At 34.0% G+C, this 26861-nt stretch overlaps 3 protein-coding genes across 6 annotated transcripts in view; 2 read left to right on the top strand and 1 right to left on the bottom strand.

Annotated features, from left to right (window-relative positions):
* The window catches only part of LOC657229 (discoidin domain-containing receptor 2), a 47076-nt gene extending 42582 nt beyond the window's left edge, over window positions 1-4494 (top strand). For both annotated transcript variants that reach the window (XM_008201860.3, XM_064359269.1), the window contains 4 exons: window positions 2112-2204; window positions 2264-2405; window positions 2459-2608; window positions 2659-4494. In XM_008201860.3, the coding sequence (XP_008200082.1) occupies window positions 2112-2204; window positions 2264-2405; window positions 2459-2608; window positions 2659-2808 (535 nt within the window). In that variant the 3' untranslated portion in view covers window positions 2809-4494. The remainder of the gene's footprint in view (window positions 1-2111; window positions 2205-2263; window positions 2406-2458; window positions 2609-2658) is intronic.
* Atg13 (Autophagy-related 13) lies at window positions 3942-9738 on the bottom strand. Of its 3 annotated transcripts, none has more exons than XM_008201859.1 (4): window positions 9268-9738; window positions 8692-9218; window positions 6207-6534; window positions 3942-4868 (listed from the first exon to the last, which is right to left on the bottom strand). In XM_008201859.1, the coding sequence occupies exons 1-4, from the start codon at window positions 9409-9411 to the stop codon at window positions 4668-4670; spliced, it is 1200 nt and encodes a 399-aa protein (XP_008200081.1). In that variant the 5' UTR covers window positions 9412-9738; the 3' UTR covers window positions 3942-4667. The 3 variants fall into 3 exon arrangements, with proteins under 3 accessions (XP_008200081.1, XP_968716.2, XP_015833122.1); XM_963623.3 differs by having other exon boundaries at window positions 8692-9229; window positions 9279-9738; XM_015977636.2 differs by having other exon boundaries at window positions 8692-9229; window positions 9297-9718.
* Window positions 9739-9772: 34 nt separating this feature from the next.
* On the top strand, window positions 9773-25659 carry LOC657064 (uncharacterized protein). Its single transcript, XM_963551.5, has 4 exons — window positions 9773-9933; window positions 13802-13956; window positions 20913-21667; window positions 23924-25659. The coding sequence occupies exons 2-4, from the start codon at window positions 13814-13816 to the stop codon at window positions 25363-25365; spliced, it is 2340 nt and encodes a 779-aa protein (XP_968644.1). The 5' UTR covers window positions 9773-9933; window positions 13802-13813; the 3' UTR covers window positions 25366-25659.
* Window positions 25660-26861: the final 1202 nt, after the last annotated feature.

Raw genomic sequence — 26861 nt, 5'->3', positions numbered from 1 at the left:
GTGTAATGAACCCGGCGCATCCACCAAAATTTAAAGTTACTGTATTTTCGTTTAATTGTCTATCTTGAGGTACATTATGTTAATTTACTGTGGTAGTAGTTTTTAAATTTAATAAGAAGACAGATAAAGTTAAAAAATCCACTTCAATATTCTTATAACAAAAAAAAAATGGTTTAAACACAAAGACAAGAATTTAAAATTAAGTTATCACAACCATTTACAATGAATCAGGTGATATAAATAGTCTACTCAGTTAATAATTAATAAGTAAACTCAGTAATAATTAATACACCCTAATGTTATAAGGCTTATTAATTTTTAATTAACGATAAATATTAAAGACACAGATCTGTTTTTTTTTTGTAATTATACTAAAGAAATAGTTCATGCATCAATTTTTAATGATTTCCATTAATTGAAAAGTACTTGAACCAATTAACTTAAAGAAACTTAAAGAAATTTTCCTATTTTTTCTTTTAGGTAAATAAAATTTTATAATATTGCAATTTTTGTTAACAGTGTTTTTTGAGAAATATTTAAGCTAAAAAGGTGAGGACAAATAAATTGTTATAATATTACTAAACTAGGTAATTTATCAGCATTCCACAGCAATATGCACATGTGTAATACTTTTGTTCAAAGTAAAACGTATTTTTTTTGTATGAAACAAAAAAATATTTTCTGTAGGAAGTCCACTTACATTTTAGTTTTTATCATTTTAATCCTCTTATATAAAGTTAAAACGAGTTATTTAGATATAATTTTTTTTATTTTTAAAATACAAAACCAAAGCTTAATACTTTTGAATGAATATTAGTATAATACTCATTGTACTCATACAACTATTAAATCAGTTTCAGTCAAAATTCTAAAATTATTATATTCATAATTTTTTCCGAATTAAATGAAACTAGAGTTCAGGGAAAAAACAAGAACATGTCTTCTCTACATGCTAAAAAACAATTTTCTTTATTTCAGTTTTAATTTTACTTAGCAGTTTATAGTTCCAGTTTTGACAAAATATTATTGCTTTAGAACGTTATGAGCAGTGCCACATAAAAATTTTAAAACAAAATCAATTTAAACGTAATTTCTGATATCTTTTATTATCTAAAAAAAGAAAAGAAAAAGGCTCAAAAAACGCTGTATATTTTATTAAATCACTTTAAAAAAACAGAAATAAATTAGAATTTATTTGGTTTTCTTATTCCTTTGCTGACAATGTTAGAAGTTACACTAATTACAGTGTATTTAGAGAAGCCCTATTGAGTGATTTCATCAAACATATTAATGAGTCACAAAGTTATTAATAACTAAATGTACATAATTATGTTTCTCCCCCTTTCCTTTAATGTTTCCTGCATGTGTACATACATATTATCTATGAAACTGCTCTTTCAAAGTATAAATGGAAACAAAAATCTACTTGTTTTTTAATTTTCCATTTTGTAAACACTGACTATTTGTCCTGTAGCAATAAACTGATCGAAAAAAATGAAGGATATTAAGTAATGTCCCATTTCAGTTCATAGTAGAATTTTGAAACAGCGTATATGAATTTTTGGGAGTGAAATTGAGCAGCAATTGAGAGTTTCTGGTGGGTTTTAAAGAAAACCAGCACCACCATGAAAAGTAATCACATGTATTTTTCTGACATCCCTAAGTTTTCTCGAGCAGGTTACTTATGTGCGAAAGCTGAGAGGCTTTATAAACATTCACTTGAAACAACGTCGGACAAGTTGGTGTTACAGTGAAAATACAAAGCACAAAAAAAGTACATATAAAATATATTTCAGCTGATATTGACTTGAAATTCTGTCACGTACCCTTATCCTTTAATGGCCCAAATCTTTCAAGAACCAAGATATTGATTTCATTTTTTGTGCCAAGCACTCAGTTACACTTTAAAGTTATAGTAAATCATAAGTCGCTCGAAATTTGAATTTTAAAAGATGAATAGTAGTGAAACACCCGTGTTGAAATTGATCGTGTGCGCTTACGCTCCCAAGCATGTAAAAAATGAATATAAATAGGTCATTATGAACGAAACTATTTTACGTAAGAAATGGAAAATTTGATTTATTCCAATTGTATATGTGTTTCCATTACAGCGTGGATAATCTCATCTACATGGCCAGCCAAGTAGCTTCCGGAATGAAGTATCTCGAAAGCAAACATGTAGTTCACAAAGATCTCGCTGCTAGGTATGTTTTATCTAATACGACTTCGATAAACTCGCTAACTTTGATACTGTTAACTTAAGGAACTGCCTGGTTGGTAGGAGATTCGTAGTTAAAATAGCAGACGTAGCAATGTGTAAACCCCAATATAGGAAAGATTATGCCGAAATTGGCGGTCGGCCACCTGCTCCCATCCGCTGGTTACCATGGGAGAGCATCCTCCTCGTAAGTATCCCATGAATTTAATAACAACATTTTTCAGTTTCACTCGCTTCCAGGATCGATATTCGTGCTCAAGCAGTGTTTGGGCGTTCGCTGTCACTCTATGGGAGATTCTCAGTTTTGCATGCGAACGGCCTTTTAGCAATTTATCCAATGAGAAAGTCATACAAAACGCCGAACACATGTATTACGGGGGCGAACTTCAGGTAGAACAAACAATCGAAATTATTCAATCAAGCAACAAATTTTATTCCAGGTCTTGTTAAGCAAACCACCCATTTGCTCAACAGAGATCTACGAAATGATGTGTCAGTGCTGGAAGAGGGACGACACCGAAAGACCCACCTTCAAGGAGATTTGCTTGTTCTTGAAACATCACAATAAAGACTACACGCCCACCGACTGATACAAAAGCGCAGATTGAGACACAGGGTGATCAAAATTTAGTTTCGATTCGAGTCAAAATTATCAAATCTTAGAACACTCTGTAAAGCGCTGCACAACTCCTCTGAATTGTAAAACTCTATATCGTTGAAATAAATTAAAACGTGCTTTTAGACTGAGGCAGGGTTATGATTTGCTAACCAATTGTCGTGATATTGCACATATTCTAAATCTATTTTCTGAAGCAATAAAGGAACATTATTTAAAATAGACGTGTTATTCAACAAATTACGAATAAATGCATATTTTATATTTAAAAACTGCAACGCCGGCTTGGGGCAAAAGGACGAACCTTTGGCAGAAAAGTATCAATAAAGTTAGATTAAACTTTAGGTGTGTGGATAGGAATGACGGTTTTTGATCACCCTGTACTATATCATAATTAGGAACTGCAGCACATTCTATAAAATTATGTAAATATTTATAGTGACTCTAATACAATAAATTATAAATTCAAACGATATTGAGATAAACTGCAATATTTATCTCGTCCATTATGCTAAATTATGTGGGTTTACAAATGCAATAATATTAATCAATTGGCTCAAACATTCTAGTAACTTTGTTGGAATTGCACTTATTTATAAATCAATGAATAATAAATTAAGATTTTTTTAAGCTTATTTGATTGAATTTTTTACTGGTCTGGATTGTTTGAAGGGAACTGTCCCACTTGCTATTAATAAAAGTTGTCTGCAAGTTATTGGGGACTTGACCTAAAACTTAAAATACAGCCCACGATTTACTAATTAATAAATAACCCAGTTAATTTAGCATATTGTAACGCCAAGTGCTTCCATTATTTCTTAGAGAATGTTGAAATATTAAATAGCAACAGGTTTGGTTATCGAATTATTTGGCACAACAGAAATTTTTGTGGGAAACTTATTTTCCATTTACCACACCGTATGATTAAAGACTGACTCCAGAAACAGTTATTCACGAAATCTTTAATTATTGTAATTTATTACCTTCAATATTTCGTCGATAGTTGCTTGTGCAACCAACCTTTTTCGTTGGAATACTTACTGTTGAATTTCTTTCGACGACAATCAGAAAATTCAGTATTGGAACGATTTTAAATAAAACACAAAGTTATAATAATAAATAATGTATTTGATGTTGTATTGATTTGATAGATAAATCTTTTGTACCAGTTAAAATAATTTTATACAAAAAATGGACCAAAACACAAAAAAATATATTGTAGATACTTATAATAAATAATACGCAACAACAAATTAAATATTGAGCAAATAGAACGTAAAATAAAGTATGTACTATTTATAAAACATGTTTTGAAGTAATACCAAAGTACTACACAAGTGAGTTCTATTTTTTGTGAAAAAATGCTCGAAAGTATCTAATAACTTAATTAAATTAGTACGGAACGCAACAATTTATAAAAACCACATAATTTACTTTCTTTTCTGGTTGCACAGATCAGGTCAAGGCCTCGCTTCGGCGGCCTTGCTCTGTCTCATTAACTTCCAACAAAAAATTAGATGCTTTTGAGCTCGATTCTTTAGCAGATCAATGCACAGGATAATAGGCTAAATACAACCGCTTAAAATTTCAAATGTTCAAAAACTTGTAAATATATGAACTGTATTATTTACAACTTTAAAAAATAAACTTATGTTCAACAGCTTTGTTGTCTCATTTAAGTAATTTCATGTTCAGTATGTACAACGTTTTTACACTCGCTCTTATATTCTTATCAGTCTTTTGCAGAAGGAAACAATTTACATGTGACATTTGCTAATTTTATGACGTGACAATAAATAAACACAAAAATTAATTACAAAACGAACTCTTACTTTAGTTATTATCGGGTGATTCACAAAATGACTGCACTAGAGCATCGTACTCGGGCAACTGCGATTCGTACATTTTGATCATTTCGGTGATTTCTTCAGGTGTTGGGTTTTTCTGAGGGGATTGCAAAGGGGGCGACTTTTTGCACTGTTTGTAAAACTGCATCAGCTCGCCCATGGGGCCTCTGTTTGCAAACGGTGCGCTCTGAAAAAATTACGAATTAATTTCCAACCAAAATGTAGAAAGCTAGACAGTTCGCATAAATTATTCCAATAGCATTCTATTTTCGTGTTAATTACACAAATATTTTCATATCATTATTAATAATCCTCTAAATTAATTAAAATTGTTTTAATGACTTGAAAAAGACTCGCAAAACCACAGATGTCAAAAGGACAAATTATTTCAAGTAGAGATAAAGGTATCACTGTTATTGCGAATTTTTTAATTGCCACCTTCATTTTAAGTGACCCCAAAACCCATAAACAACTATTTTTACTTTCAACAACTAAACATAGAAAGATTGGTTAAATTTGCATATTTCCGACCAATCGTAGTGAAAGTTATTTTTAAACACTTCAACTGGATGATAAGATAAATCAGGCCCAATAACCATAACAATATAACCAAGATACACATCTTTAAATGACAAACAACTACATAATCTTTTAAACAAATTATCTAAGATAAAGAATTGTGGCGCCGGATATTTTTATCGATTTGTTTTGCGAATACATTATGAAAATTTTTCCATTATTCAACAAGCAATAACAACAACAGCTTTATCTTTTTATCTCAAAACGAGGCAAGGTAAATTTTTGAATATCACAATTATTATACTTGTTAAAATTTGTGAGAATTTTAATAATTAAACAACTTTTTTGCTTGTGGGTTTTCTCCATGGGAAGTGAGTGTATTTAAAAATGTTTAATTGCCAAATTCACAAATTGAAAGTCGAGAGGACAGAAATAGCTCAGCTCAAAAATGCCAAGGTTATTATGTTCCTGTCATACAACTCCAGGAAGCACTTTTCGCAAACGTTGACCCCCGGATGTGTAAAGCAAAATGTTTGGAGAAAGTGTGAAATATAATACCGTAAACAAACACGACAATTTTATAACAGCTCATCTCAAATTATTATTACATTCTCTCTCCTTTCAAATCTATTGAATTACTCTACCAATTAGCTGTTTCTGCTTATTCAGGTGGTCTTAATGGCTTTCCAAAACCGTTACCGGAGAAAGTCTAAAGTACAAGGATATTTTGAGTCACTACAAATCATTTTATTGTCCATTATCCAATCTAACTTTGTCACATGTTTATCACAAAGTCACGAGACCAAGCAAAGATACGAAAACATCCCACGGTACAAAACATCTTCAGAGAAAAATAAAACCCTAACCGGTATTGGGTCAACATTGATGTATTAACCTTTCCAAAGGCCAAACAAATAGAAAATTACGTCAAACCGAAGATAATCGCAATTACGGCATTCGAAATATCCTTCAGCAAAGGTTGCGTATTTTTCCTACTTTGACTTACCAGCTCCTGCATCCAGTACTCCTCATCCACCGATTTTAAATTACTAAAAATTGAAAGTCTAGATGAATTTGATGATGTCATTTTTGGTATTGATTTCGTGGGTGAATTTGAAATTTCTTTTTTACTAGATTCATCTTCTTCTATAAGTCTTGGGTTTTCTATCACTTCGTTTTCAGCATTTTCTGAATTTTTGGTGGGTCGTGGTTTATTTTTCCCCATCGCTAGTAATCGTGTGACACCGGGGAGCTGAGGTTCTACCGTTTTTTTCGGCTTAGGATCCGCAAACGGACCAGGTCGCATTGGTTTTGTCAAGTCATTGATATCATCACTGAAAGAGAAACAAATTAACGGTCAAGCGAATGGAAACCATTTCCGGTTTTATAATCGTTTCTTGTTGCATTTTCTGCATATTTGCGATAAGTTGTTCCACGATTCACTTCCTTCAATTTTTCACAAACAACGTTACAACACACTTGTTATTATCGAATCAATAAAGTTGATTAATAATAAAAGATTATCATGTGTTGTCAATAAACCCGATAACAGCTTTTGTTTTTAGCTAATTTCCATCCGCTTGAGGTCGAACATGAAGCAAACAAAATGTTAAGGCCTTTTTAAAATCTTCTGATAATCACTTTCGACCACACATTAAAAAACAAAACAGTGACTTGCACGTTATGCAAATAGCAGTAAATCAAATTGTTTAATAAAAAAAAAACTTCTGACGTAAGTCTTTCAATTAAACGCCATGAACTGGAGCCAATAGTTATTTTTAAAATTACATAACAAATTACTGCAATGTTACTGCTCCCGGTCACCCGACAACCTGATAAAATTATCAGACAATTAAAACTTCCACTGCTGTAAAAATAATAGACTAAATTTAAATTAGCCGCAGTAAATAAAACTTGTCAACCTTGTCCACGGTTGATCCTTGCAAATATTTTTCTGCATTTCTACGAAATGTAATCCGAAAATAACTGTTCCACTTAACTTTTTAAAAATTTAAAGAGTGACTGATACGGTGCACTTTAAGCCCCCATAAATGATTTATTACGAGTTTTATTCGTAATTACCTTTTTTACTACAAGGTTAATGTCGGAACAGTACTTGAAATGCTAATAATACCGTAAATTCAATCGTTGTTTTTTTATGTTCCTGAATAACTTTAATTTAAATTTTCACTCATGAATGAACAAAACTCGACAAAAATTCTACCCAAATCCGGTTACTTAAATGTCACGATATATTTTTATCAAATGAATTGTATCTTGCAACAATCAGATTATTCCAGTTCTAGGATATTTGAGGCACCTTGTGTTCACAGTAAACAAATGGAATTTTTTAGCTGTCTTGAAGATATGACTTAACGTTACGTTTGTAGTAAACAAATTTTCTTAATGCATTCATCAACTCTTTTAGTGATCGTATTAATTTACGTCAATAACACACACAAACAAGTTTCAAGATTAACATTTGAACGAAAAATGCAAGTGGGAAATAATTACATAACGTAACGTTTTTCCCAATAGCAATGCGGCGAGACAATTTTAATTTCATTAATTAATGTTTTGTTTAATGTTGTGAACTTTGAAACGTCTTAACAACAATGAGATGCATTAGTTCTCAAAATTATAGCGTTTCACATCAACAATTGCTCAATAAATGTAGATTTTTCTAACGAAATTGAGTGAAATGTATAATTTAGCATTATGTAATGTAATATTTATCGGAGCTCAGTCCAATAATTAAAATCAAAAACAACTGCACAAATAAGCCGAAGTAAATAAACAATGACAAGTCTCTTATTTAACAATATGATTACATAACTAGACATATCATAAACGGAAAAAGTACATGAGTTTCTGAAATTTATGCTTGGGTGCTTGGGTTTAATTGCTCAATGGAAAAAATGTAACACTGGTAAATAAACCATGTTGTTAAGTAATCCATGACAATTACTTGGAAAAATAATATTCACAATCACATTTTACAAAATATTTAATATAATCTAATATTTAGGTATTACAAGGAATTGAGAAAAATTCTGAAAAAATTCGCATGCATACAAATAAAAGTGTGCCTAAACTATGTATCTTAGGAAATTCTTTATTCGTACATCATCAAGTACTTTAAAAACGTGATCTTTTTTCAAGAACAATTTTTTTAAACCAGTGAGTTTTTTTAATAAATTATTAAAGTGAGGCACAAAACTCTGTATAAGTTATTTAATAGCAAAGTCTGATTATTAGTTTTTGTAATAAGTACACTAAAACATTCTTTTAGTAGACTCACCTTATATAAAAATAATTGTACCAATAGGTTGTGATTTTTTACGATTTAAAATAATAGTTCTACGTTTTTGGATGTAATTTGATGTTTTAGGCCTTTTCAACTTCAATTCAAGAAGTAAATGTGATTTATCATTATTAGAAAATCCACCAAGAGATGGGTTACAGTTGTAACAAAAGTAATAAAACCTTACCCATTCCTGTGCCTCCTGGTGTTGGAATTACTGTTGAAGTGGTCACTCTTGACCATGATTGAGTTTTTCCCAGTCTGAGTGGGTGAAATGGTCATTTTCGTTCTGTAAGCTACAGAAAACTGCAACGTCCCGATGGGCGTACAAATTTGCCCTATCCTTGTTTGTTTATAATCTTCGCCAAGGCTGTGTAGTACAGGCTGACCCAAGTAAATACGATAACACATAACGTACGAATCCGCACCTTGCATGCGTGAAAGTTTATAAGCTGGGGTCACTCGAGTAACTGATAGTAACGATTTCAAGAGAAGCCCCATTCTGTTATAGACAGAGGGGATGTTTTTAAGGGTCGGGTCACATTGTTCAGGTAGCAGACTAAGGCACCAGGATTCCAACGTCATTTGATCCCCTTCAGACGTCCGCAGCGAGATTTCGATGCAGAGCGGAAAACACGGCGAGATTATCTCTCCATTGAGGGCTTTCTTCGTCTCGGCGATGACATCAGGGTGGTCGTTGATGTGCAGGTTGAACTGGAAGAGATCTGTTAGGGTGGGTTAGGGCTAGGTTGCGACTGGTTACCCAATCCGTACCCTGGGTGTTCGGCTTACACTGGGTGGAGATCCTCTCGGCGACCCGCGACTGGATGATCACCTGGGCCGACTTCAGGGCGAAAAACTTGGTGTACTTGTGCAGATCCTTCGTTTCCTGGACGCTGAGCTTCATCGTGGCGGCGAACACTAGCACATTTTCCCACACATGAGAAAGCGTGAAGCCAGTCACTAAACGCACATTGCACTGGCGGGCGCAGCCCTGGGACACCCACTCTTCTGGAACTACGTGTGATAACGAACGTGCACGTATCCAAGAATACCACGAGTGTGGGGCGTTGGAAGGCCGCGCTCCAAATGCGCGCAAAGGGGGCGTCTGCGAAAAGGGCTCGTCTGGGGCAGTTTTAGACGCCTAACCTTGACGAGCACAACACCAAAATGCAGTTACAAAGCAAAAACTACGAGAATTTAAAAAGTCACTTGGCAACAACCCGGACTGTGGCGCCGATACGTCACGAACAAGCGGCAAAAATGCGAACTGCGCGACAACGCCATCTTGTTTACTAATCTCGCTGACATAAGCGTCACTTCGTGGTTTTTGTCGATTTTTCGATCAAAGTTTCTCAAGATCCATCATTTTATCGTAAAAATATTACTATTAGAGCGGGTTGCGGTGAAGAATTTTTTTTAGTTCGAGGTAAGTTGCCAAATTAACTCCATAAGTGATAAATTAGAAACGCCAGAGCTTTGTCATGTCGACCATTTTGCGTGCCGCCAAAAACTACGTTTTCCTATTTAATTGCGTGCGTTTTTTGTGGAAAATTGTTACGAAATAAAGATCAGGGACGCTAATTTCCGGCGCCTTCGGTTTTCGAATCTCCATCCTGGTGATTCCAGTGGCTTTACTCGTCTTATTGTAAAGGTCGTTGAGCCATTTAAGAGTCAGATATTCGCCCTTATGACTCCTTAAGATAATCCATAGTTTGTGTTCCCTTTAAAAACCTCAATTTCTGGAAAAAATTGCGTTACAAAAGCATGATCTTCCCGTTCGTCCTGGGTCGTCTGGATATGCAACCTGCGGTACAAAAGCAGTGGCGGCGAGAGTAGGACGGTCAAGAGCAGACCGTAAAAGCTTCATGAATTTTTTTTCTAATTAGAAATTAACAATAGTTTTCTGGCACTAGGGGTAAACCCGGTCGTAGGTAAGTGTCAGTTTATATCTACAGAAAAAAATCGACGAAAAAGAATGAGGGTGGTGTTAGAACTGAGTACTTTGTCTTTTATTTCGGAAAAAATACAAACTCTTGTTTTTTGTGAAAATTCACAAAATAGGGGGATTAGCAGTTGTAATTTGGCAACGACAGGTTTAAGATTTTACTGTCTTACGCACTTGTCTTTTGGCAGAAAACCAAATATGCCTTGGCATAAAATTTGAAGACTTCTTTGCTGTAAAATCTATTCAAGGCAAGTCTTATCCACACCCCCCAAAATGAATATGTTAACTTTTTTTTTTAATTTGCACTGGCATAGTGTTTTTTTTCGGTTCTACTTAGTTATTATTTAATATCAAGGACTTTTTGTTCATATGTGAATTTTAAAGTAATGCATCAAATAATTTTTAATTAAATTTTCGAAAAAATCTGTCATTGGTTTATGTGCATTTTGATATTGGAGCACTTTGCAGTGTACGATTCTGTTGTAAATTTGGCGTTTGTAGATGTTAGAAATTTGCTGGTTGTAGAACCGTTGGTGAGACCATTCCGGTCAGTTTTAATAAAAGTTTTAGGGTGTATTCTTTTCTTTTTTATTTCCAAATCAAGTTATCACTTATCAGTCATAAATTAGACGAAAAATTTCCCATGACTCAATTGATTTTAATCAATTTCTGACAGTTTTTTAAATGAAATTTTTGCAATGTACTCGTAGATTAATCTTATAATTTTCTACAACTTCATATCTACATATTTTAATTATAGAACACTATTGGCATTGGCAATATTTTGTAACTGAGCATAGATAAGATAATTTATTTTGCGCAACGCTCTGAAAACACCAAATTTCTGTACGTTTCACATTGGTGTCTAATAAAACGGTATTGATTATATCATTACAGTTCATGTTTCAATTAGGCTTCGTTATGCCCATCAACCCACAAAGTAATAAGAGAACAGCGCTAAACCATAAAGCATATATCGTGCTATCAAATTTAATTTTAAGTTAATTTTATTGTAAATATTTATTTGCCCGATACGAGGATTGCGAGGTTCCTATAAATGTAAATAAATTTGAGGTATGAGTAAAAGATGGGACACAAACAGCTGTAAACTCTAAATCACAAACTTTTTGATAAGTGAAAATCTGACAGTTTGCGAGTATTTGACTTCTTCGTCGGCGATATGCAGTGAGTGGTGTTAGTTTTCTGCAGTCGTCGTCTTCCGGATCCTGCAGCACATGGAAAATGGATGGAACGTCTGCTTACGACAATAAGTTTAAGCAAATGGGTTAAGATAAAAAAATTCCTACAATTGACGTAATTGATGATGCTTTTCATTTAATTTAAATAACAATGCGAGACCTAAGACATTTACTTGCATTGTTTTTATCATTGTCATTATCATAATGCATAATTTTCCCAGGAAGTTCAAAGACACTGTTTTTAGGAACAATATTTACATACGTATTGTGATTTTTTAATAAGGATTATCGGCATTATCACTTCAAAATTTATAACTAGTGAAATTTTGAATTTACAAGCACCACCTTTATCGTTCGTTTTTATGGAAAATTGAGACACCATCACCAATTTGCTGTTACAAGAAGTTGATCATGGACCTATTAATAGTACCCTATAAGTGACATACAGTAAATTTATAGTTAACAACAAATACTTGTTACTCTTACTCACTAAAATAATAAAGAGACTTCAAAAACATGTATACCTACAACTTATAAAAAATACCGTACGAGAGTTTGAAACTTTACAGTGAATAATTCTTTTAGTTTGTATTTTTAAATGACTTCCACTTTAGTTGTGCATTTAAAAAAAAGATCTGTCACTAACTTTGTTAAGGTGAGTGATTACGAAACAATTTTCGAGTCTTAAAAATAAATATACGTATCTTGCCTATGCACTGATAACAACTTTTAAAATTAATTGTACACTACTTACATAGGTATATGCATATACAGCTAATGCACAGGTCTTGTACTCTCTTGACTACAGTTTCAAATTTTTCTCGTGATGAGGGAGGAGAATCCAGCGAAAAAAACACCCATTTTCTTGCATTGACAAAATTTAGCAGCTAATACGTTAAAAAAATTGTGTGCAGCTTAGGTTGCAGACGTGAACAGTAAAAGAATATCTTTATTGTTATCACTGTTATCAGTTACCACTACGGACAGTTAAATACTAGGATGCAACACGACGTCTAGATAAAACGTCCTCGTTCTCGATACTTCCATTATAAGCGTCCCTAAATAGCGTAGTCTTCCTAGCCCCTCAAGTTTAAGATCAACGAAATAAAAAAATATCTGTAGGTATTTAAATAACGATGACCTGACCTGATCTGAGTACAGACAAACAAACAAAAATGCAAGCAAATAAAGTTATAGCAAAAATGCATTGAAAACAATATTAAAAGATTGTTCTTGAACAATAAATTTTTGGCAGTGTTTCGGAATTTTAATCGTTTCTTCAAGCCTGTAGGAAAATACAGAACCTTACCAACAATCTTAAAAAATACTACAAGTCTGCATTTTGCTTCATATTTTTACAAAGCTGCAAAAAAATATTATTCGGAATTAAGCATACGAGGATATTGACTAAAAAATTTAACTTTTTCAAGACACCTAAAATTTGTAAAAGAAAAGGTACCTATGTTCTAGAAATCGGAAAATATACTAAACAATCTTGGAAAATGAATGCTGTTATAACTAACGATTCTGTCTATGCTACTGGAGGTCTACGCTTTTGCTGATTTATTCTTGTGTTCAAATTGGGAATTAGTAGTCTATTATTTAAATTATTAAATTAAAACATAGTGGTCTGTGTTAATTGATAGTGGAATTGATGTTTTAAGCGTTCATAATTGTGTTCTTGAAGTCTATTTGTTTGAACAAGTTATGCGACATTATTTTTTTGTTATTTTATAACAGTTACCATCATTGTTGCATAATCACTAATGAGTAATAAGTTACTGTTGTTAAGGTTACCACATCACAGTTTGAAGTGTATTTTTTTATATTTACAGGTCATTATATTATTTTAAAAAATATACGTTAACAATTACTCGTACAAGTGTAATTAAACTGGAGACATTTTTTTTTCACTATTGTGCATAACATACTGAATGACTTGTATTACTTGTATTTTTAATAAAGTTTTTAACCAGAAAAGTTTTTTATATCCTGCCCTTTTTCCCATTTATGTTTTATCTAATGAAGTTATGGATATGTTACGTCTACATGTGTTTTAAAAATTAATGCTCTTGAATAACCCATATTTATTCTGGCGTAATGTTTTTAAAAAATCTTACATTTTTTTCGATACTATCTGATTTTTCCAGTTCTAGGTTAAGATGAGTGTCATTATACGCCTACAAAACTTACCGTGGTCTGCTAATGCTCTCGACATACGTCAATTCTTTCACGGATTAAGCATTCCTGAGGGAGGAGTTCACATCGTTGGTGGAGAACAAGGCGACGCGTTCATCGCTTTCAGGTATATCACAGAGGGATTTTGATTCTGCGTCAAAATAAAAAAAAATGCATAAGGTTTGGAGGTCAAAAAACTGTTGTTCTTTTTCACGAGTTTCTTGGTATCTACACGATGGTGACGCAGTCGTGATTTTTGGGCTTTTGTTAATTTGGCCCTCTGGTATTGAACGCAGGGGTGGCATTTATACAGAAGGCGATACAAACTGCTTTTAATAAAATTTTAAGAGAATAGGATGGGTAGGGGACAGCTGCAATGTTCTGTAGATATAATTATTTTACTATACCACGTGCAAATCAAACAAAAGTATGAAATAATTGACTTTCACTATCGTCCTTTAGCAAAAAATTTCTCGACCTTTAGAATTTATTAATCGAACTACATTTGCCATACAGTCATTATTTTTGGTAAGTACATGAATGCCATATGGAACAACAATATCTAATGTTTTTATGAAGTAACTTTCTGAATTATTTTCAAGTTTTTTGATATAAAATGGGGTGGGTTTTTATGTTTTGTTTTAAGAATTATATTGAACTTTAGCCATCAATTGCGTACACTCTCAATAACGTTTAAGAAAAATTTTTGTAAGTCGAATCCGTAACTTTTTCGGGTAGATATCTATGGTTTTGGAAACCGGGAATAAACACTTATCTTTTTCTTATTCGCTCTTATTGATGTTTTAAATAAATTTTATATTAGACTCTCTAGAGAATAAGTTGAACGTATTGTAGGTCATTCATCATGAGTTCACGATGTTTTTCTATTTTTAAATTATCTAAGAAAAATGTATCTCCCCGATACCTTACCATTCCTTTTTAATTCATTACGATAAACGTGACGTCTATAAAAATATGCTACCAATAATATATTTTTTAATTGTTCGGTTTATTTAAATAAAATACTTTTGGATCAGTAACGATTAAAAGGATATATTTATGGGGCAGTCCAATAGTTTTTTTGCTCCAGAAGCGAACTACTCATACGATTTCGAAGGTTTCTAGCAACTGACGAGCTTCTTTGTTTTCTTATTTCCTCACACCTCTAACATGTAACGCGAAATAAACGGTAATGGGCCGCTTATTTAGTTAGCAGAAAGCTGTTTCTGCTAAATAAATTTCGATGGATCTTAATAGCGAAAATTCTCTAGTGAATAAATTATTATTGATGACGGACTCCCTCACCATACACCTACGTTTCACATTTTCCAATCTTTCAATGCATTTCGTTTGTAAGCTTGATCACAGTAATGATCAGCAAAAACTACAACAAATGGAATGTATAGTATTTGAAACATTATCCGGTATTCTAAGTCTTAGTTATTTACTTCGGAGTTGAGCTCCTTAGGGCTTTATCAGAACCAAACGTCTGAAAGTGTTCTGCGAACTGATGAGTGCACAATATCTACAAGTGGAACTTTCATGCGACAACCATGAACGATGTTCACCATTGGCAGTTTCCTGGATGGCTACCTACTTGTGCTTTAAAAGCCTAGCAATTCGTTAGATATAAGAGGTAACAAAATTATCCTTGACCGTGCTCTGGACATCTGTAATAAACGTTTACGAGTCGCTTTAACACCCGATTGTAAACTATTCAGTGAAGCAGGTGTCGGTTCTTAGAAAAAAGCTTTGTCAAACTCACAGGTAAATCGGAAGCAAAAACTAAAAGTAGTAGGACGGCTATTTTATTACTTTGTGAGGAATGGGCGCTCGTTAAAAATCCTTAGGTCTTCGACTTAATATCAAGTTCTAAATGAATTTTAAGAAGCTTTACTCGACAAGGCTTTTAGGGAAGTATTATTAACGTATTACATCAATTTGATCAACAAATGACGGAAGAAATGGATTCAAGATGAGGATTCGTATTTCTGGATTCGACAGTAACGGCTGACGAACTGAAGATCTTTTTTGGGCTTGAAATTTTGCGTCTATTGTTATCTGATTTGATCATGCTACAGGACTTGAGTGTGACTAGTTATTTTTTTTGTACTTGGGGATGCGAAGCTCTCTTCACTATCAAGTCGACAACTTTTACCTTTTTATTAAGTTTAAGGTGCGCTTGCGGATTTATAGACCTTTATTTTTTACTTTCCTTGATTCCTATTCGCTGGCTCAAAGCATTCGGATTGTAATGTCTTCTACTACGATTTCACTTTTAATTATCTTTTTGCGAACTGTACTTCCGAGTTAGTAAAAACCAAAATATTTCTACTACAATGACATCTATGATCGAAAATGAGGCAAGGACATTAATAAAGAAAGCAATGCATCCATACGTGGAAGACGGAAACCCAGTAAAACGGCTTATAATGTGCAACATTTGCACAGTTTTTCGTTCGAGCTTCACCAAGTCACTATAACTTGCGCTTGCTTTTACTAAAAGTCGAATGTTTGCGGAAAGAAAGACTCGTCTGTTCTTAGCACTATAATAAAATTTCGATACGTGCTTAAACTGTAAGTAATAATTGTATGCAACAGGTCATCTTTTCGAATTAAGGATTGAAAATAAGACATTTCTGTGCGTATTTTTCCATGAAAATTTGTCTACGAGCTCCCAAAATGGAAAGGTTAAAAAACTACACTCCCGAGGAATCTGGAAGAACCTACCTAATCTTCGACGTATTAGCAACTACAAATTATACCGCAGTGGAAGCCGGTCGAAAGTATCGAATAATGTTCGACATAAACCTATAAACAAGATAATCTTTTTGCGACATTAAAGGGACATTATATTTAACCGTTATCTACAAGGGTGAGTTTTTAGATTTCCTATTTCACAGCTGCAGACAGTATGGAAACACATAAGCGTCATATACTCACTTTTTCGTTACTTTCAAAACTGCTGTTACCGTATTTTTGTACATTTCTTTTCATTATGAACATCTAGATAAACTAAATCAACACAAAAATAAGTCTAATAATTCCGACTTGCAAAATTTTTTGCAAGTGATATTACTGTCTAATGGTCAACTACAATACGTCAAAAACAACACATTTTTTGATAAATAAATAAATCTCAGCAGAATAAAAGCATTTCGAATAAAGTGCTGAGTTCACAATAGAAGTAGTAGGTACTGTATAAATAGAGCAATTTTCATCTCCAAAACTTGCAACTCCATATAACGCTTGTAATGACATGCATCTCCCCTCTTATTATAATTGCCTTTTAATTTAACCAAAAAATTGCTTTTTGTTATCTTGTGCACATTGTCTGCCTTTTTCAACTCTCTATATCGACAGTACTCTTGAAAGTGAAAATACCGAAGTTTTTAGAAAATTCAGTACGTGAAATTTCATTTGATTTAATAAAAATCGGCACACAATAATCTCTCACGGGCGCTCGTTCGTGCTCTAAACAATTCTCGTGTAAAATGGCCTACATTATACACCCATTTATTTAATACACCTGTTATTAAAGAACAAGCTGTCAAATACGACCGCTAGCTTTATAGGGAAATATCAGGACAACCTACGTTATCCAGAAATTGTAATTTACGTGATTTTATACAATTTTTAAAAATTGAACCTAGGAATCATCTTCTGCCAGCGATGTTTTTTATTCTCCAAAAGGCGTCTTCAAATCACAAGGATTAAGTTAATTGGATCGTAAACTAAGAGGTTTAAAAGAAAAACTCTTTATTTATTCGACCGACACAGAATGACCAAATTTTTTTTTCTTATAAGATTCGTATGATAGTGCCAACTATCGCCGTCTGTATGTAAACGAAAACTGTTTTTAAATAAATTTCAATAAAAAGACTAAACAATGCGTAACTAGAGTACTCGAAAAAGCGATCCGAACTGCTTTTACCGACTCCTTCCACCTGTCTTAGTTGACAAAAGACAAGGAAGCATTGCGTCATTTTGCTTCTCACCAAACAGCAAGATATCTTACGTTTTTAAAACAAAATTGTATTAACAATGATAGGCTTTTATTGAGAAAGAAAAAAACAAATAATTCTGTAGGGCGAAGTCTAACCGAAGGCTATTCAACTCAACCTCAGAAAATCAAGAAAAAACACAAAAGCCCTAGAATTGGCTAACAAAACAATACTGTAGCTTTACTTTCGTCAGGAGCTTTCGTAATGTGAAAATGGTTGACCTAGAAATTATTTTAATGAGAACGTTTTTCTAAAAAAAATATCGAAAAATCTACATCAACTTTTCGATGAATTTCTCGACATATTTCTATCAACGTTTCATCTGCTGAGGCCAACTGACGTCCTCACAACTTTTCTTCAGGAAGCACATGGGACCAGTCACCAATAACTAAAGCCTACTTCTTCACACTTTAATTACGTGGCATCCAACGAAAAGCAAAATTACTTAGTAAATATATTAAAATACCCGGCGATGTAGTGCTTAAGATCGCGACAATAAGTATTGTAATTTCTTCAAATCGGTCTCTTTAACGGCTGTGAATTATCTTAATTCTTTCTTCGTTCTAACACTTGAATTCTACAAATTACTTAAAGTAGCCAGCGATAAGCTAGTATTTTGCCAAATCACGAAAGTTTACGTGTGGAGATGAGCTTTTTTTCTTTACCATTTATGTTTAAAAGAATTCAGACGAAAACTTTCGTGATTTAGACCACAATCACTTATTCAGTTTATACACTCAGGGATCATGGTAAATTAAACAAGAAAATTCATAGCTTCAATATCTTTTTCACAAAGTCTAGATACTTGCCTAGATTATTTTTCTGTCTATATTTTGAACTTGTTTCTTTACCAAGCAGTTCCAAAATGGTTATAAACTTTTTAGTGCCTATATCCATTTTACTTGATCTAGTGCTTTTTTAAGAATTTTTTAGATAAAATACTATTTTTAAGCATAGTTTACTCAGAGTATCATTAAAAGATTTAAAAAAAAAACACTTAATTTTAATTATTAGGAATTGTAGAAAAATTTTACAGAAATTCACATGCGTCGGGAAAAAATAAAGTATACCTAACGACAAACTCTTATTTCTGGGTGATTATTAGTTTTGAGAAACAGTAAAATCTATCAATATGACCTATGATTGATTCCATTAATTCAACGCTGTTTTTTTTTTATGAACAGCCCTCGTACTTTTAAACACGAAGACAATTGGTAACTGTCTCACAGAACGCAGAATGACATAAAAACTTAAAGATTTTAGAAATTACGAGTTCAATTGAGTCGTTATTTTCTTTAAAATCCAATTAACCCAATCGACTAATTGCACTAATAAAGTACGTCAGTTTTTGATACGAAAATACTCATGCTGCTTATTAAATGCAAATAGATCTAAAAAAAGGTAATTGGAAGGAAATTTTGTAAACTTGAGAAACACTAGTAGCAAAAAGGTGAAAAGCTCAGGAGTACTAGCAAAATTTTACATGACCCAACAAGTAACATCTGAAAAACATTCGCTTCTATCCTTTTTGCCTAAATTAGTGAAGCATCTTGACCTTAAACATATCTTTATACACTCAATTTCTTTCACAAAAACTTAAAAAATAGGGTAATCCCATTTTACTTTATGGAAACCCTTTTAAAAGTCTCGTTTCTTCTTGTTCTTATTCTTTATCGCGTATTTTTCTGTTAAATTTTTGAGTCTAGGATTAAAAAATAACGTTTACAAGGTGGAGATAGTGCTTGAATTTTCAGGTTAGTGATATTAAAAATTATTTATTATCTGTAGATACGAAAGCAATCACTTAATTAGATATGCACTAAGAATTAACAGTGGTATTTAACAAATGAAACTATTACTATCATGTGAAAATAAGGTTCTGAAGAGAAAATCAATTAATAACTTAATTAGCAATTAAAAGTTATTCAAGTTGACACATAATTAGCAAATTATACAGTAATACCAGTTTTAATAACAATTTAAAAGAAATTCTGAGATGAATTTATCTTAGAATTGTTTTAAAAAAATATTAGAAGACGGACAAAACAGTTATTCATTTAGCGAATTTGAGTGTAAATCGGACGCTTTATTGCTTAGTGGATTTTTAAACATCCAGTGATAACGAGAGGTTTATCATCCACGAGGTGAAATAAATGAACCGATTTGCACGAAAAGGAGGTCAATACAACATTTTTTATTATTTTATTTGCAACACCAGCGGCAACTTTTAATAAAACAGCAAATAGGTACTAATGAAAAGTGGTATCAGATCCTTAAAATTGGTATTTCCGTTTTAAAACTATTTAGTATTGGCCCAAATATTGATTATAAATTTATTTTGAAAAATAGGACTATCAGGAGAGAAGTTTTTGTATGCAAACAAAATATCACCGGTTTATAGAAAGCTCTATTAAAATTTATCCGTCGGTAAAAGTAAACCAAAATGGTTTAATTTGATCACATGATGAGTTAATTACGCCTTTAATTGCGGATTAAATTAATGACGCTTCTATAAACCCACACTGTAATTTTTTCATTCAGAAAAACACTTGAAGACAGTTTTTTTTGTGGAAAAAAGCTACAAAAATGTCTGAAACCGTCCAGCAAATTCTCCTGAATGAAGCCCCTTTTTAACATCACTGACGACATCCTGTCTGTGAACCTGAAACTTGACGATACCAGGATACCTAATTTTTTTTTTCTGCACACTTGACTTCTTCGGATTAGAGGCGTAATCTTTATTACTTATGCCACAATGAATAAAAGCTCATTAATGAGTCTAATAGGTCTATAAGGACATAGTGTACCCAAATATTTTTATCTCGATCATAAAATTGTAAAAACTGGTCCACCCTGATATAGGGTATCAAAATTCAGTTACTTTTTATGTAACAGTTAAAAAATAAGAATCCCTGCGTGTATGTGTTCTGACACAGCCTTTGTATGGAGAAAATGATATTTCGGTTGTGGTCTTTTTAGGCCTAAATAAGAACCTTGACTCCATTACCTTATGCAAGTTAGTAAAAGTGTCAAAAGTGCAAAATTTTCCCAAGTGCTCACGTTCAATACCATTTTATAGTACTGACGAAGACGCTCGCCAGGCCTTTGCACGCAACAATGGCAAAATCAAAGAAATCCAAATCAGCCTCATGCTCAGCTCCCGAACCGAAATGCAAAAAGTCATCGAAGCGGCACGAGCCCAATCCTACGCCGCATTCATGCAAAACCCCACTCCGATGCCGGCCGCCGTCCCCGCCATAATCCCCTCAGCAGTCCCCGAACTCAAAAAAGAGAACAGCAAAGACCGCGACACCAAAGACAAACGCGACCGCAAACGCTCCCGCTCGCGGTCCCGCGACCGCAAAGACCGCGACCGCCGGCGGTACAGGGACAGGAGCAGGTCGCGGTCCAGAGAGCGGCGCGAACGCCGCCGCAGAGAGCGGAGCCGCAGTCGGGGCCGCTCCCGCTCCAGAGACCGCAAAAACAGGGACAGGAAACGCTCGGCGGACAATTTCAACCAGAAAGACCCGAAGAAAATGCCAGAGGTGTGGGCCAACCCCAACTCCAACGACAGTATTCCGGCAGCGCCGCTCCCGCCGAGTTTATTCGGGAACTTTCCGGGGAATCTGGACGACGCGCGACGGAACTTGAACGCACTCACGGGGCAAGTTGGCAATAACACCAACGGGAGGAGTAATAATTTTCCGGGGTGTAACAATTTCGGGATGAACAGGGTGAGGGATAGTTGGCCGCCACAGAACGTGCCGAATGATAGCAATGACGAAGGGTTTCTTAACCGATCGGATGACGGGCTTGATGCGAGACAGCGTCCAGGTATAAAATTTAAAATTCTTTTCTTAAAATAAAAACACCCAGTTGGTGTAATCGCAAAAAAACAACACGAAAAAGAAGTTATTATGAAAATATATAATACAATAAAGGAAGAATGAAAAGTTGTTTCTGATTTAACAAATGAATCAAAAAAACACGAGAATATTGTTATAAATAATAAAAACAAATCAATAATATGTACGAACCCTAACAATTAAATGTTTGGACAAAATCTCGTTTTTATTTAATTATGAAACTAGTTTTATTGCAACAATACTTTATTCATAATTTGCGTGGGTTCAAACTTTGCAATTCTCTAAATACTCAAAAGTGTTTTTTGTAATATTTTGTCTAATTTTCAATCAGTTATCAAAAAAATGCCACTTGAGCTTGGCGACTAAAAGTATGGACGCAACCAAAATTGCCTACCAAATTTTTTATTTATCATTATTTGACTTTCAATTTGATAAAATGCCAAAACATTTTTGAATTTTAAATTAACAAAATAACAAAAAGGGGGGCAATTCCATAATTCCTTTGTAGTACTTACTCTGAAGAAAATTATATGGCACAAGTTGCCAAAAAACTGAATATGCCTAATTCTTTATTTAAGTATATGGAAAACAATGAGCGATAGTACTTTCCAAAGTAATTATTTTAACTAGAGAAAAAAAAAACATTACCAACTGCTGCTCAAAAAAAGCAGAGAACTCTGTGTATCAAAAGTTAGTGGCAGTGGACAATAAGTGACTAGAAAAATGTTATATTTAGTGATGAATCTTAATTTGATTTTGAGATTCTTAAAAACTAATAATAAAAATAACCAAGAGATCTTTTACAAGTACTGTCTCAAAAAGTACGGTTGCAGGAATAAATTGAGTGGGGATACATATTTTTACAAAGAGTCCGGGTTTGATTTCATAGATAGGACAGTAAACACTGTCAAAAATATTTTGCAGAAACCACAGACTGTAAAATTATATTATTTTTTTAATAAGAAAAATTATGCTTTTTGTCCAGAGCAAAACATTTGAAATAATGACCAGAAAAGATTATTGATTATTTAGGGCAGAGAGTAATTAAAATGTATATTTTTCGCAACGTTTCGATTTTATTAAATCTTCATCAGGCTACAAGGGAGAAAACTTAAGGTTTGTTGACTTTTGTAAATGTTTAACATAACATAATTTAATAAAAAACTGAATCGTCGCCCATAATTACATCCATGAATGTCTCAAAATTTTGAAATAATATAATTTGGCAATTCTGACATTAATTATAGGTCTTGACCAGCAAATAGCCCTGACTTAAATATCATTGTGACTTTTTGGCACACAATGAAAAGTTATATTAGAATTGTTCCTCAGTGTTCGTTAAAGAATTTTAAAAATAAAATAGAACATATTTGGAACAATAAAATACCAGAATTATGTGGCAGATTCTTTAAAAGTATGCCAGCGGATATTCGAATCGTCATTAAAGTCACGTTTTTTGTCCAAACAATTAGCTGTCTGATATTATTTCTGTTTTTCTGTTGTAATTTTATGTTAAATATCAAGTACTTTAAAGTAGTTTTTAAATAGGTCACAAGTTAAAACGTAAACGTACCTCTTTCAATTACTTGTTTTTTTGTAGATTTAAATGTGATTAAACTATTTTTTACTTCTATTCGTTCGAGGAATTTTTTACAATATTAATGTTTCAATGTGTGGTTTTAATCAAATTATCATGGGAAATTGTATTATTATTTTGGAGAAAATTGCAAATAAAATAAAAAATTGCTAAAATAAAACCATTCATAACTAAAAAACCATTGGAAACTTGGCGATTTTCTTGACGCCAATCTATTCCCCGGATCATTTTACATACACTTGGACCAAAAGAGTTTCACATTTTCGAATAATTTTGCCGTAATTGAAAAAAAAATTGAAAAATTTTTTTATTGACGAATTCTTACGCAAGACAATTCCTAACTCAAAAAATAAAAGTCCTAGGGCAAAACGATTCTTTTTACATATTATATCTAGGTTTTAGTCTAAATATAAAAAAAATTTGCCCAAAATTTTAGTAGTCAGTCCACTTACCGTCAAAAAATCAAAAGAAGTTTTATACCTTTACAACCCTCTCCAGTTCTTAAAAGTGCAAAAAAGTCAATTGCTAGTAAATGATTATTATTATATAAAGATAAAACATACAATCTGAATTTTTGAAGGCAAAAAAGGACGTTTTTAGAAGAAAAAATTATTATTTCTATTGTAGGCCCAAACTTCCAAAACCGTCGATTTCCCCGCAATAACAATTTCCCACACCCTGAAGACGAGCAGCAATTCCAAGCGGAACGCGAACCTTTGGCCGACTGTTGCGTTCGATTGCAGCCCTTTTATGGGGGCTACGGTGACATTAGACGCTTCTTCCAAGGCTCTTTCATCAGTAACGTGGGAATCAAATTCATCAATGACGATTTCGGCCACCGAACTGGCATTGTCTACATCCAGTTCGGTCACCCACTGGGCAAAAACGAAGCGTTGCGCAAAAACGGCGAAGTGTTAAATGGGGTCAAAGTCGAGGTGGCGCACATCGACGACGAGGAATTCGACGAGGCTGTGGACCGCTACCAACCGGAGAACTTCCCCCAGAGCGTGGACACCAACAAATTCCGGAGCAAAAACATTACCAAATACTTCAACAAACCGGAGCCGGAGTTGGAAGTGTTCTCGTGCTTGACGGTTGACGATCTACCAACCTATGTCAAAGAACAGGACATCCTCAAGCTATTTTCCCCACGGCCGCTCCTTGCACTGTTCCTCACACCGAAACCACGTGGCGGTCACATCGCCTACGTCAAGTTCGGGTCGGTCGAAGAAGCCAAAAAGGCGCTAGAGGAGAACATCAACCACAAAGTTGAAGGCAAACCTGTCACGATCAAACCGTGCGATGACCGCGAGTTCGAGAACATAAGCCAGCAACACAACGTCGATTTGGAGTGCAAACCCAGCCCCCTACCCCAACTAGACACCGACTGTATCAACCTAACCCGTCTGCCGCTCCAAACCAACAACATCGAAATCGCCGACTTCTTCTCGGACATTGGGGTCCGACCGACAAAAATCCACCTCATGAGCAACCGCATGGGGTTCACAGGCCAGGCCTTCTGCGAGTTTAAGACCAAAGAAGACGCGGCTCAAGCCCTCAAGAAAGATAATTCAAGTTTTGGCCCAAATATCGTATCAGTTCAGCCGTTTCCGCGCGAGGAGATGGAGCACATCCTCCAGCAGTCTCCCGCCCCCAACGCCCCGCTTTTGCAGCCGCCCATGATGCCCCGGGCCCCCACCATGAACCAGAACCGGCCGTTCTTCCCCAGGAACAGCTACGAGGGGGGCCCGCCGCGAGGGGGCCACCGGTTCATGGGGCACAGGGCGCCCAGGCCCAGGTTTATGAACGCGGTGCCGGCGGATGATGCCCCCTTGGGGTGCACGGTGTACATGGATAATGTGCCGTACAAAGCGGGGACGAACGAGATTTTGGATTTCTTTGACGGTTATGATATTACGAATAATGTCAGTCGGAGGTTTAATCCGAATAATACGCCGAGTGCCGAGGCTAAGGTGATTTTTAGTTCGCCGGAGGAGGCGTATAGGGCGGTTCAAGAGAAGAACGGGCAGAAGATTTGGGAGAGGCCCATCTATTTGAAGCAAGTGTAGACTGAACGATATTTTAGATTGTAGTTGTTATAAGTTTTTTTATTGTATGTATGAATGATCACGTTCGGTTAGGAATGTGGTTTCTTGAGTTGTAAATTATTGCGTTTTGAAGAGTTCTTTATTGAATATTTTTAGAGCAAGTGTATAGAAAACTGGATAAATGTGCATATTCGCGTGTATGTATTTATGAACTAATCATATGAAATGATTCATCTCATAATTTTCTATTTCTATAATTAAGTTACTATGTAAAGAGTATCCTAATAAAATATGCCGTGCATATCTGGAAGTGTAGTTTTGGTTTTATTTTTACCCTACGTGGAAATTCTGATCCCCAATTCTCGAAAACTGTTAAATATCAAACCGCCACCGAAGCTTACCTCAAATGTCAGCTACAAAATGGCAACTGCAAGCTCATTGTTTTGCCGCGATGAACTTTACCAATACATAAATAAAAAGTACAACTGCAAAATTTGCTAAATAAACACTGTGGAAGGACCTGTTGTAAAAACTTAAAATTAACAACATCCTAACTGTTATTGTTAAAATATGGGTAAACTTAATATTCTGCTCACGTATTACACTTACGTATACGTAAGTAAGTATAATATAGAATAGGGAAGGACACAGCTATCGCCACTTCCCACAGTGTTTTTTCTGTTTGAAACAGTGAAGCCTTTTATACAAATTTTGTCAGTATTGAGATCTAACACCGATTTTTCGCCTCAAAATACGCAGATGTGGCGATAGAAAAATCCCAAAATTAAACACAATTTTATTATAATTTTTCAAATTTGTTGACGACATAAAATGCCAAATATAATCATGTAAAACCTACAGTTTTGTACCCACATATTTGCAAAATTTTAATAAAAAGCTGATAGATTTAGTATATTATAATTCTTCTTCCCACTCGTAATTTTTTAAATTTTATTTGTGACAACATCTATTCACACAATAATAATTGACAAATTACTAGAATTCGTTACTTTGAATTATAATAAAAATACGATATAATCACTAATCAGATTCGAAATGATAGACAAAAGCATATAATGTGCTTCCGTTATTCACAGAAACCAATGTGCTTTAGAAGAATTTTTTAGTGTTTTACAATTAATTTTCAAAAAAAAACGGTGTCTATATGAGTGTCGAATAGAAATATCCATTATTCCCAAACACATTCACTTAAGTAATTTTGCGATTTTTTAAAACAGTTCTTCCAGATAAGGATCTTTAAAACTATTATCAGTAGTATTACATGTTATTCCGTTATACCTTATAGTCCTTTCGTCCTTGCCACCAGTTTGTGTGCCTTGACCATACGAGTAATTGAACTTTTTTCAAAATGAGGCAATCAAAGACCCGTTAAGGTGTCCCTAATACAGTTACATAACATATTATTTTATTAATTTGTTAGAAATCCCCTGTCTAACTGTAGATACTGTAAAATCGAAAGAACATAATTTTGAAAGACAGACAATCTGGCTTTAGCA

The sequence above is a fragment of the Tribolium castaneum genome, chromosome 1, assembly GCF_031307605.1.
Source record: "Tribolium castaneum strain GA2 chromosome 1, icTriCast1.1, whole genome shotgun sequence".
Lineage (NCBI taxonomy): Eukaryota > Metazoa > Arthropoda > Insecta > Coleoptera > Tenebrionidae > Tribolium > Tribolium castaneum.
The sequence above is the reverse complement of the archived record's forward strand: the minus strand, read 5'-3'. Positions and strand labels throughout refer to the sequence as shown.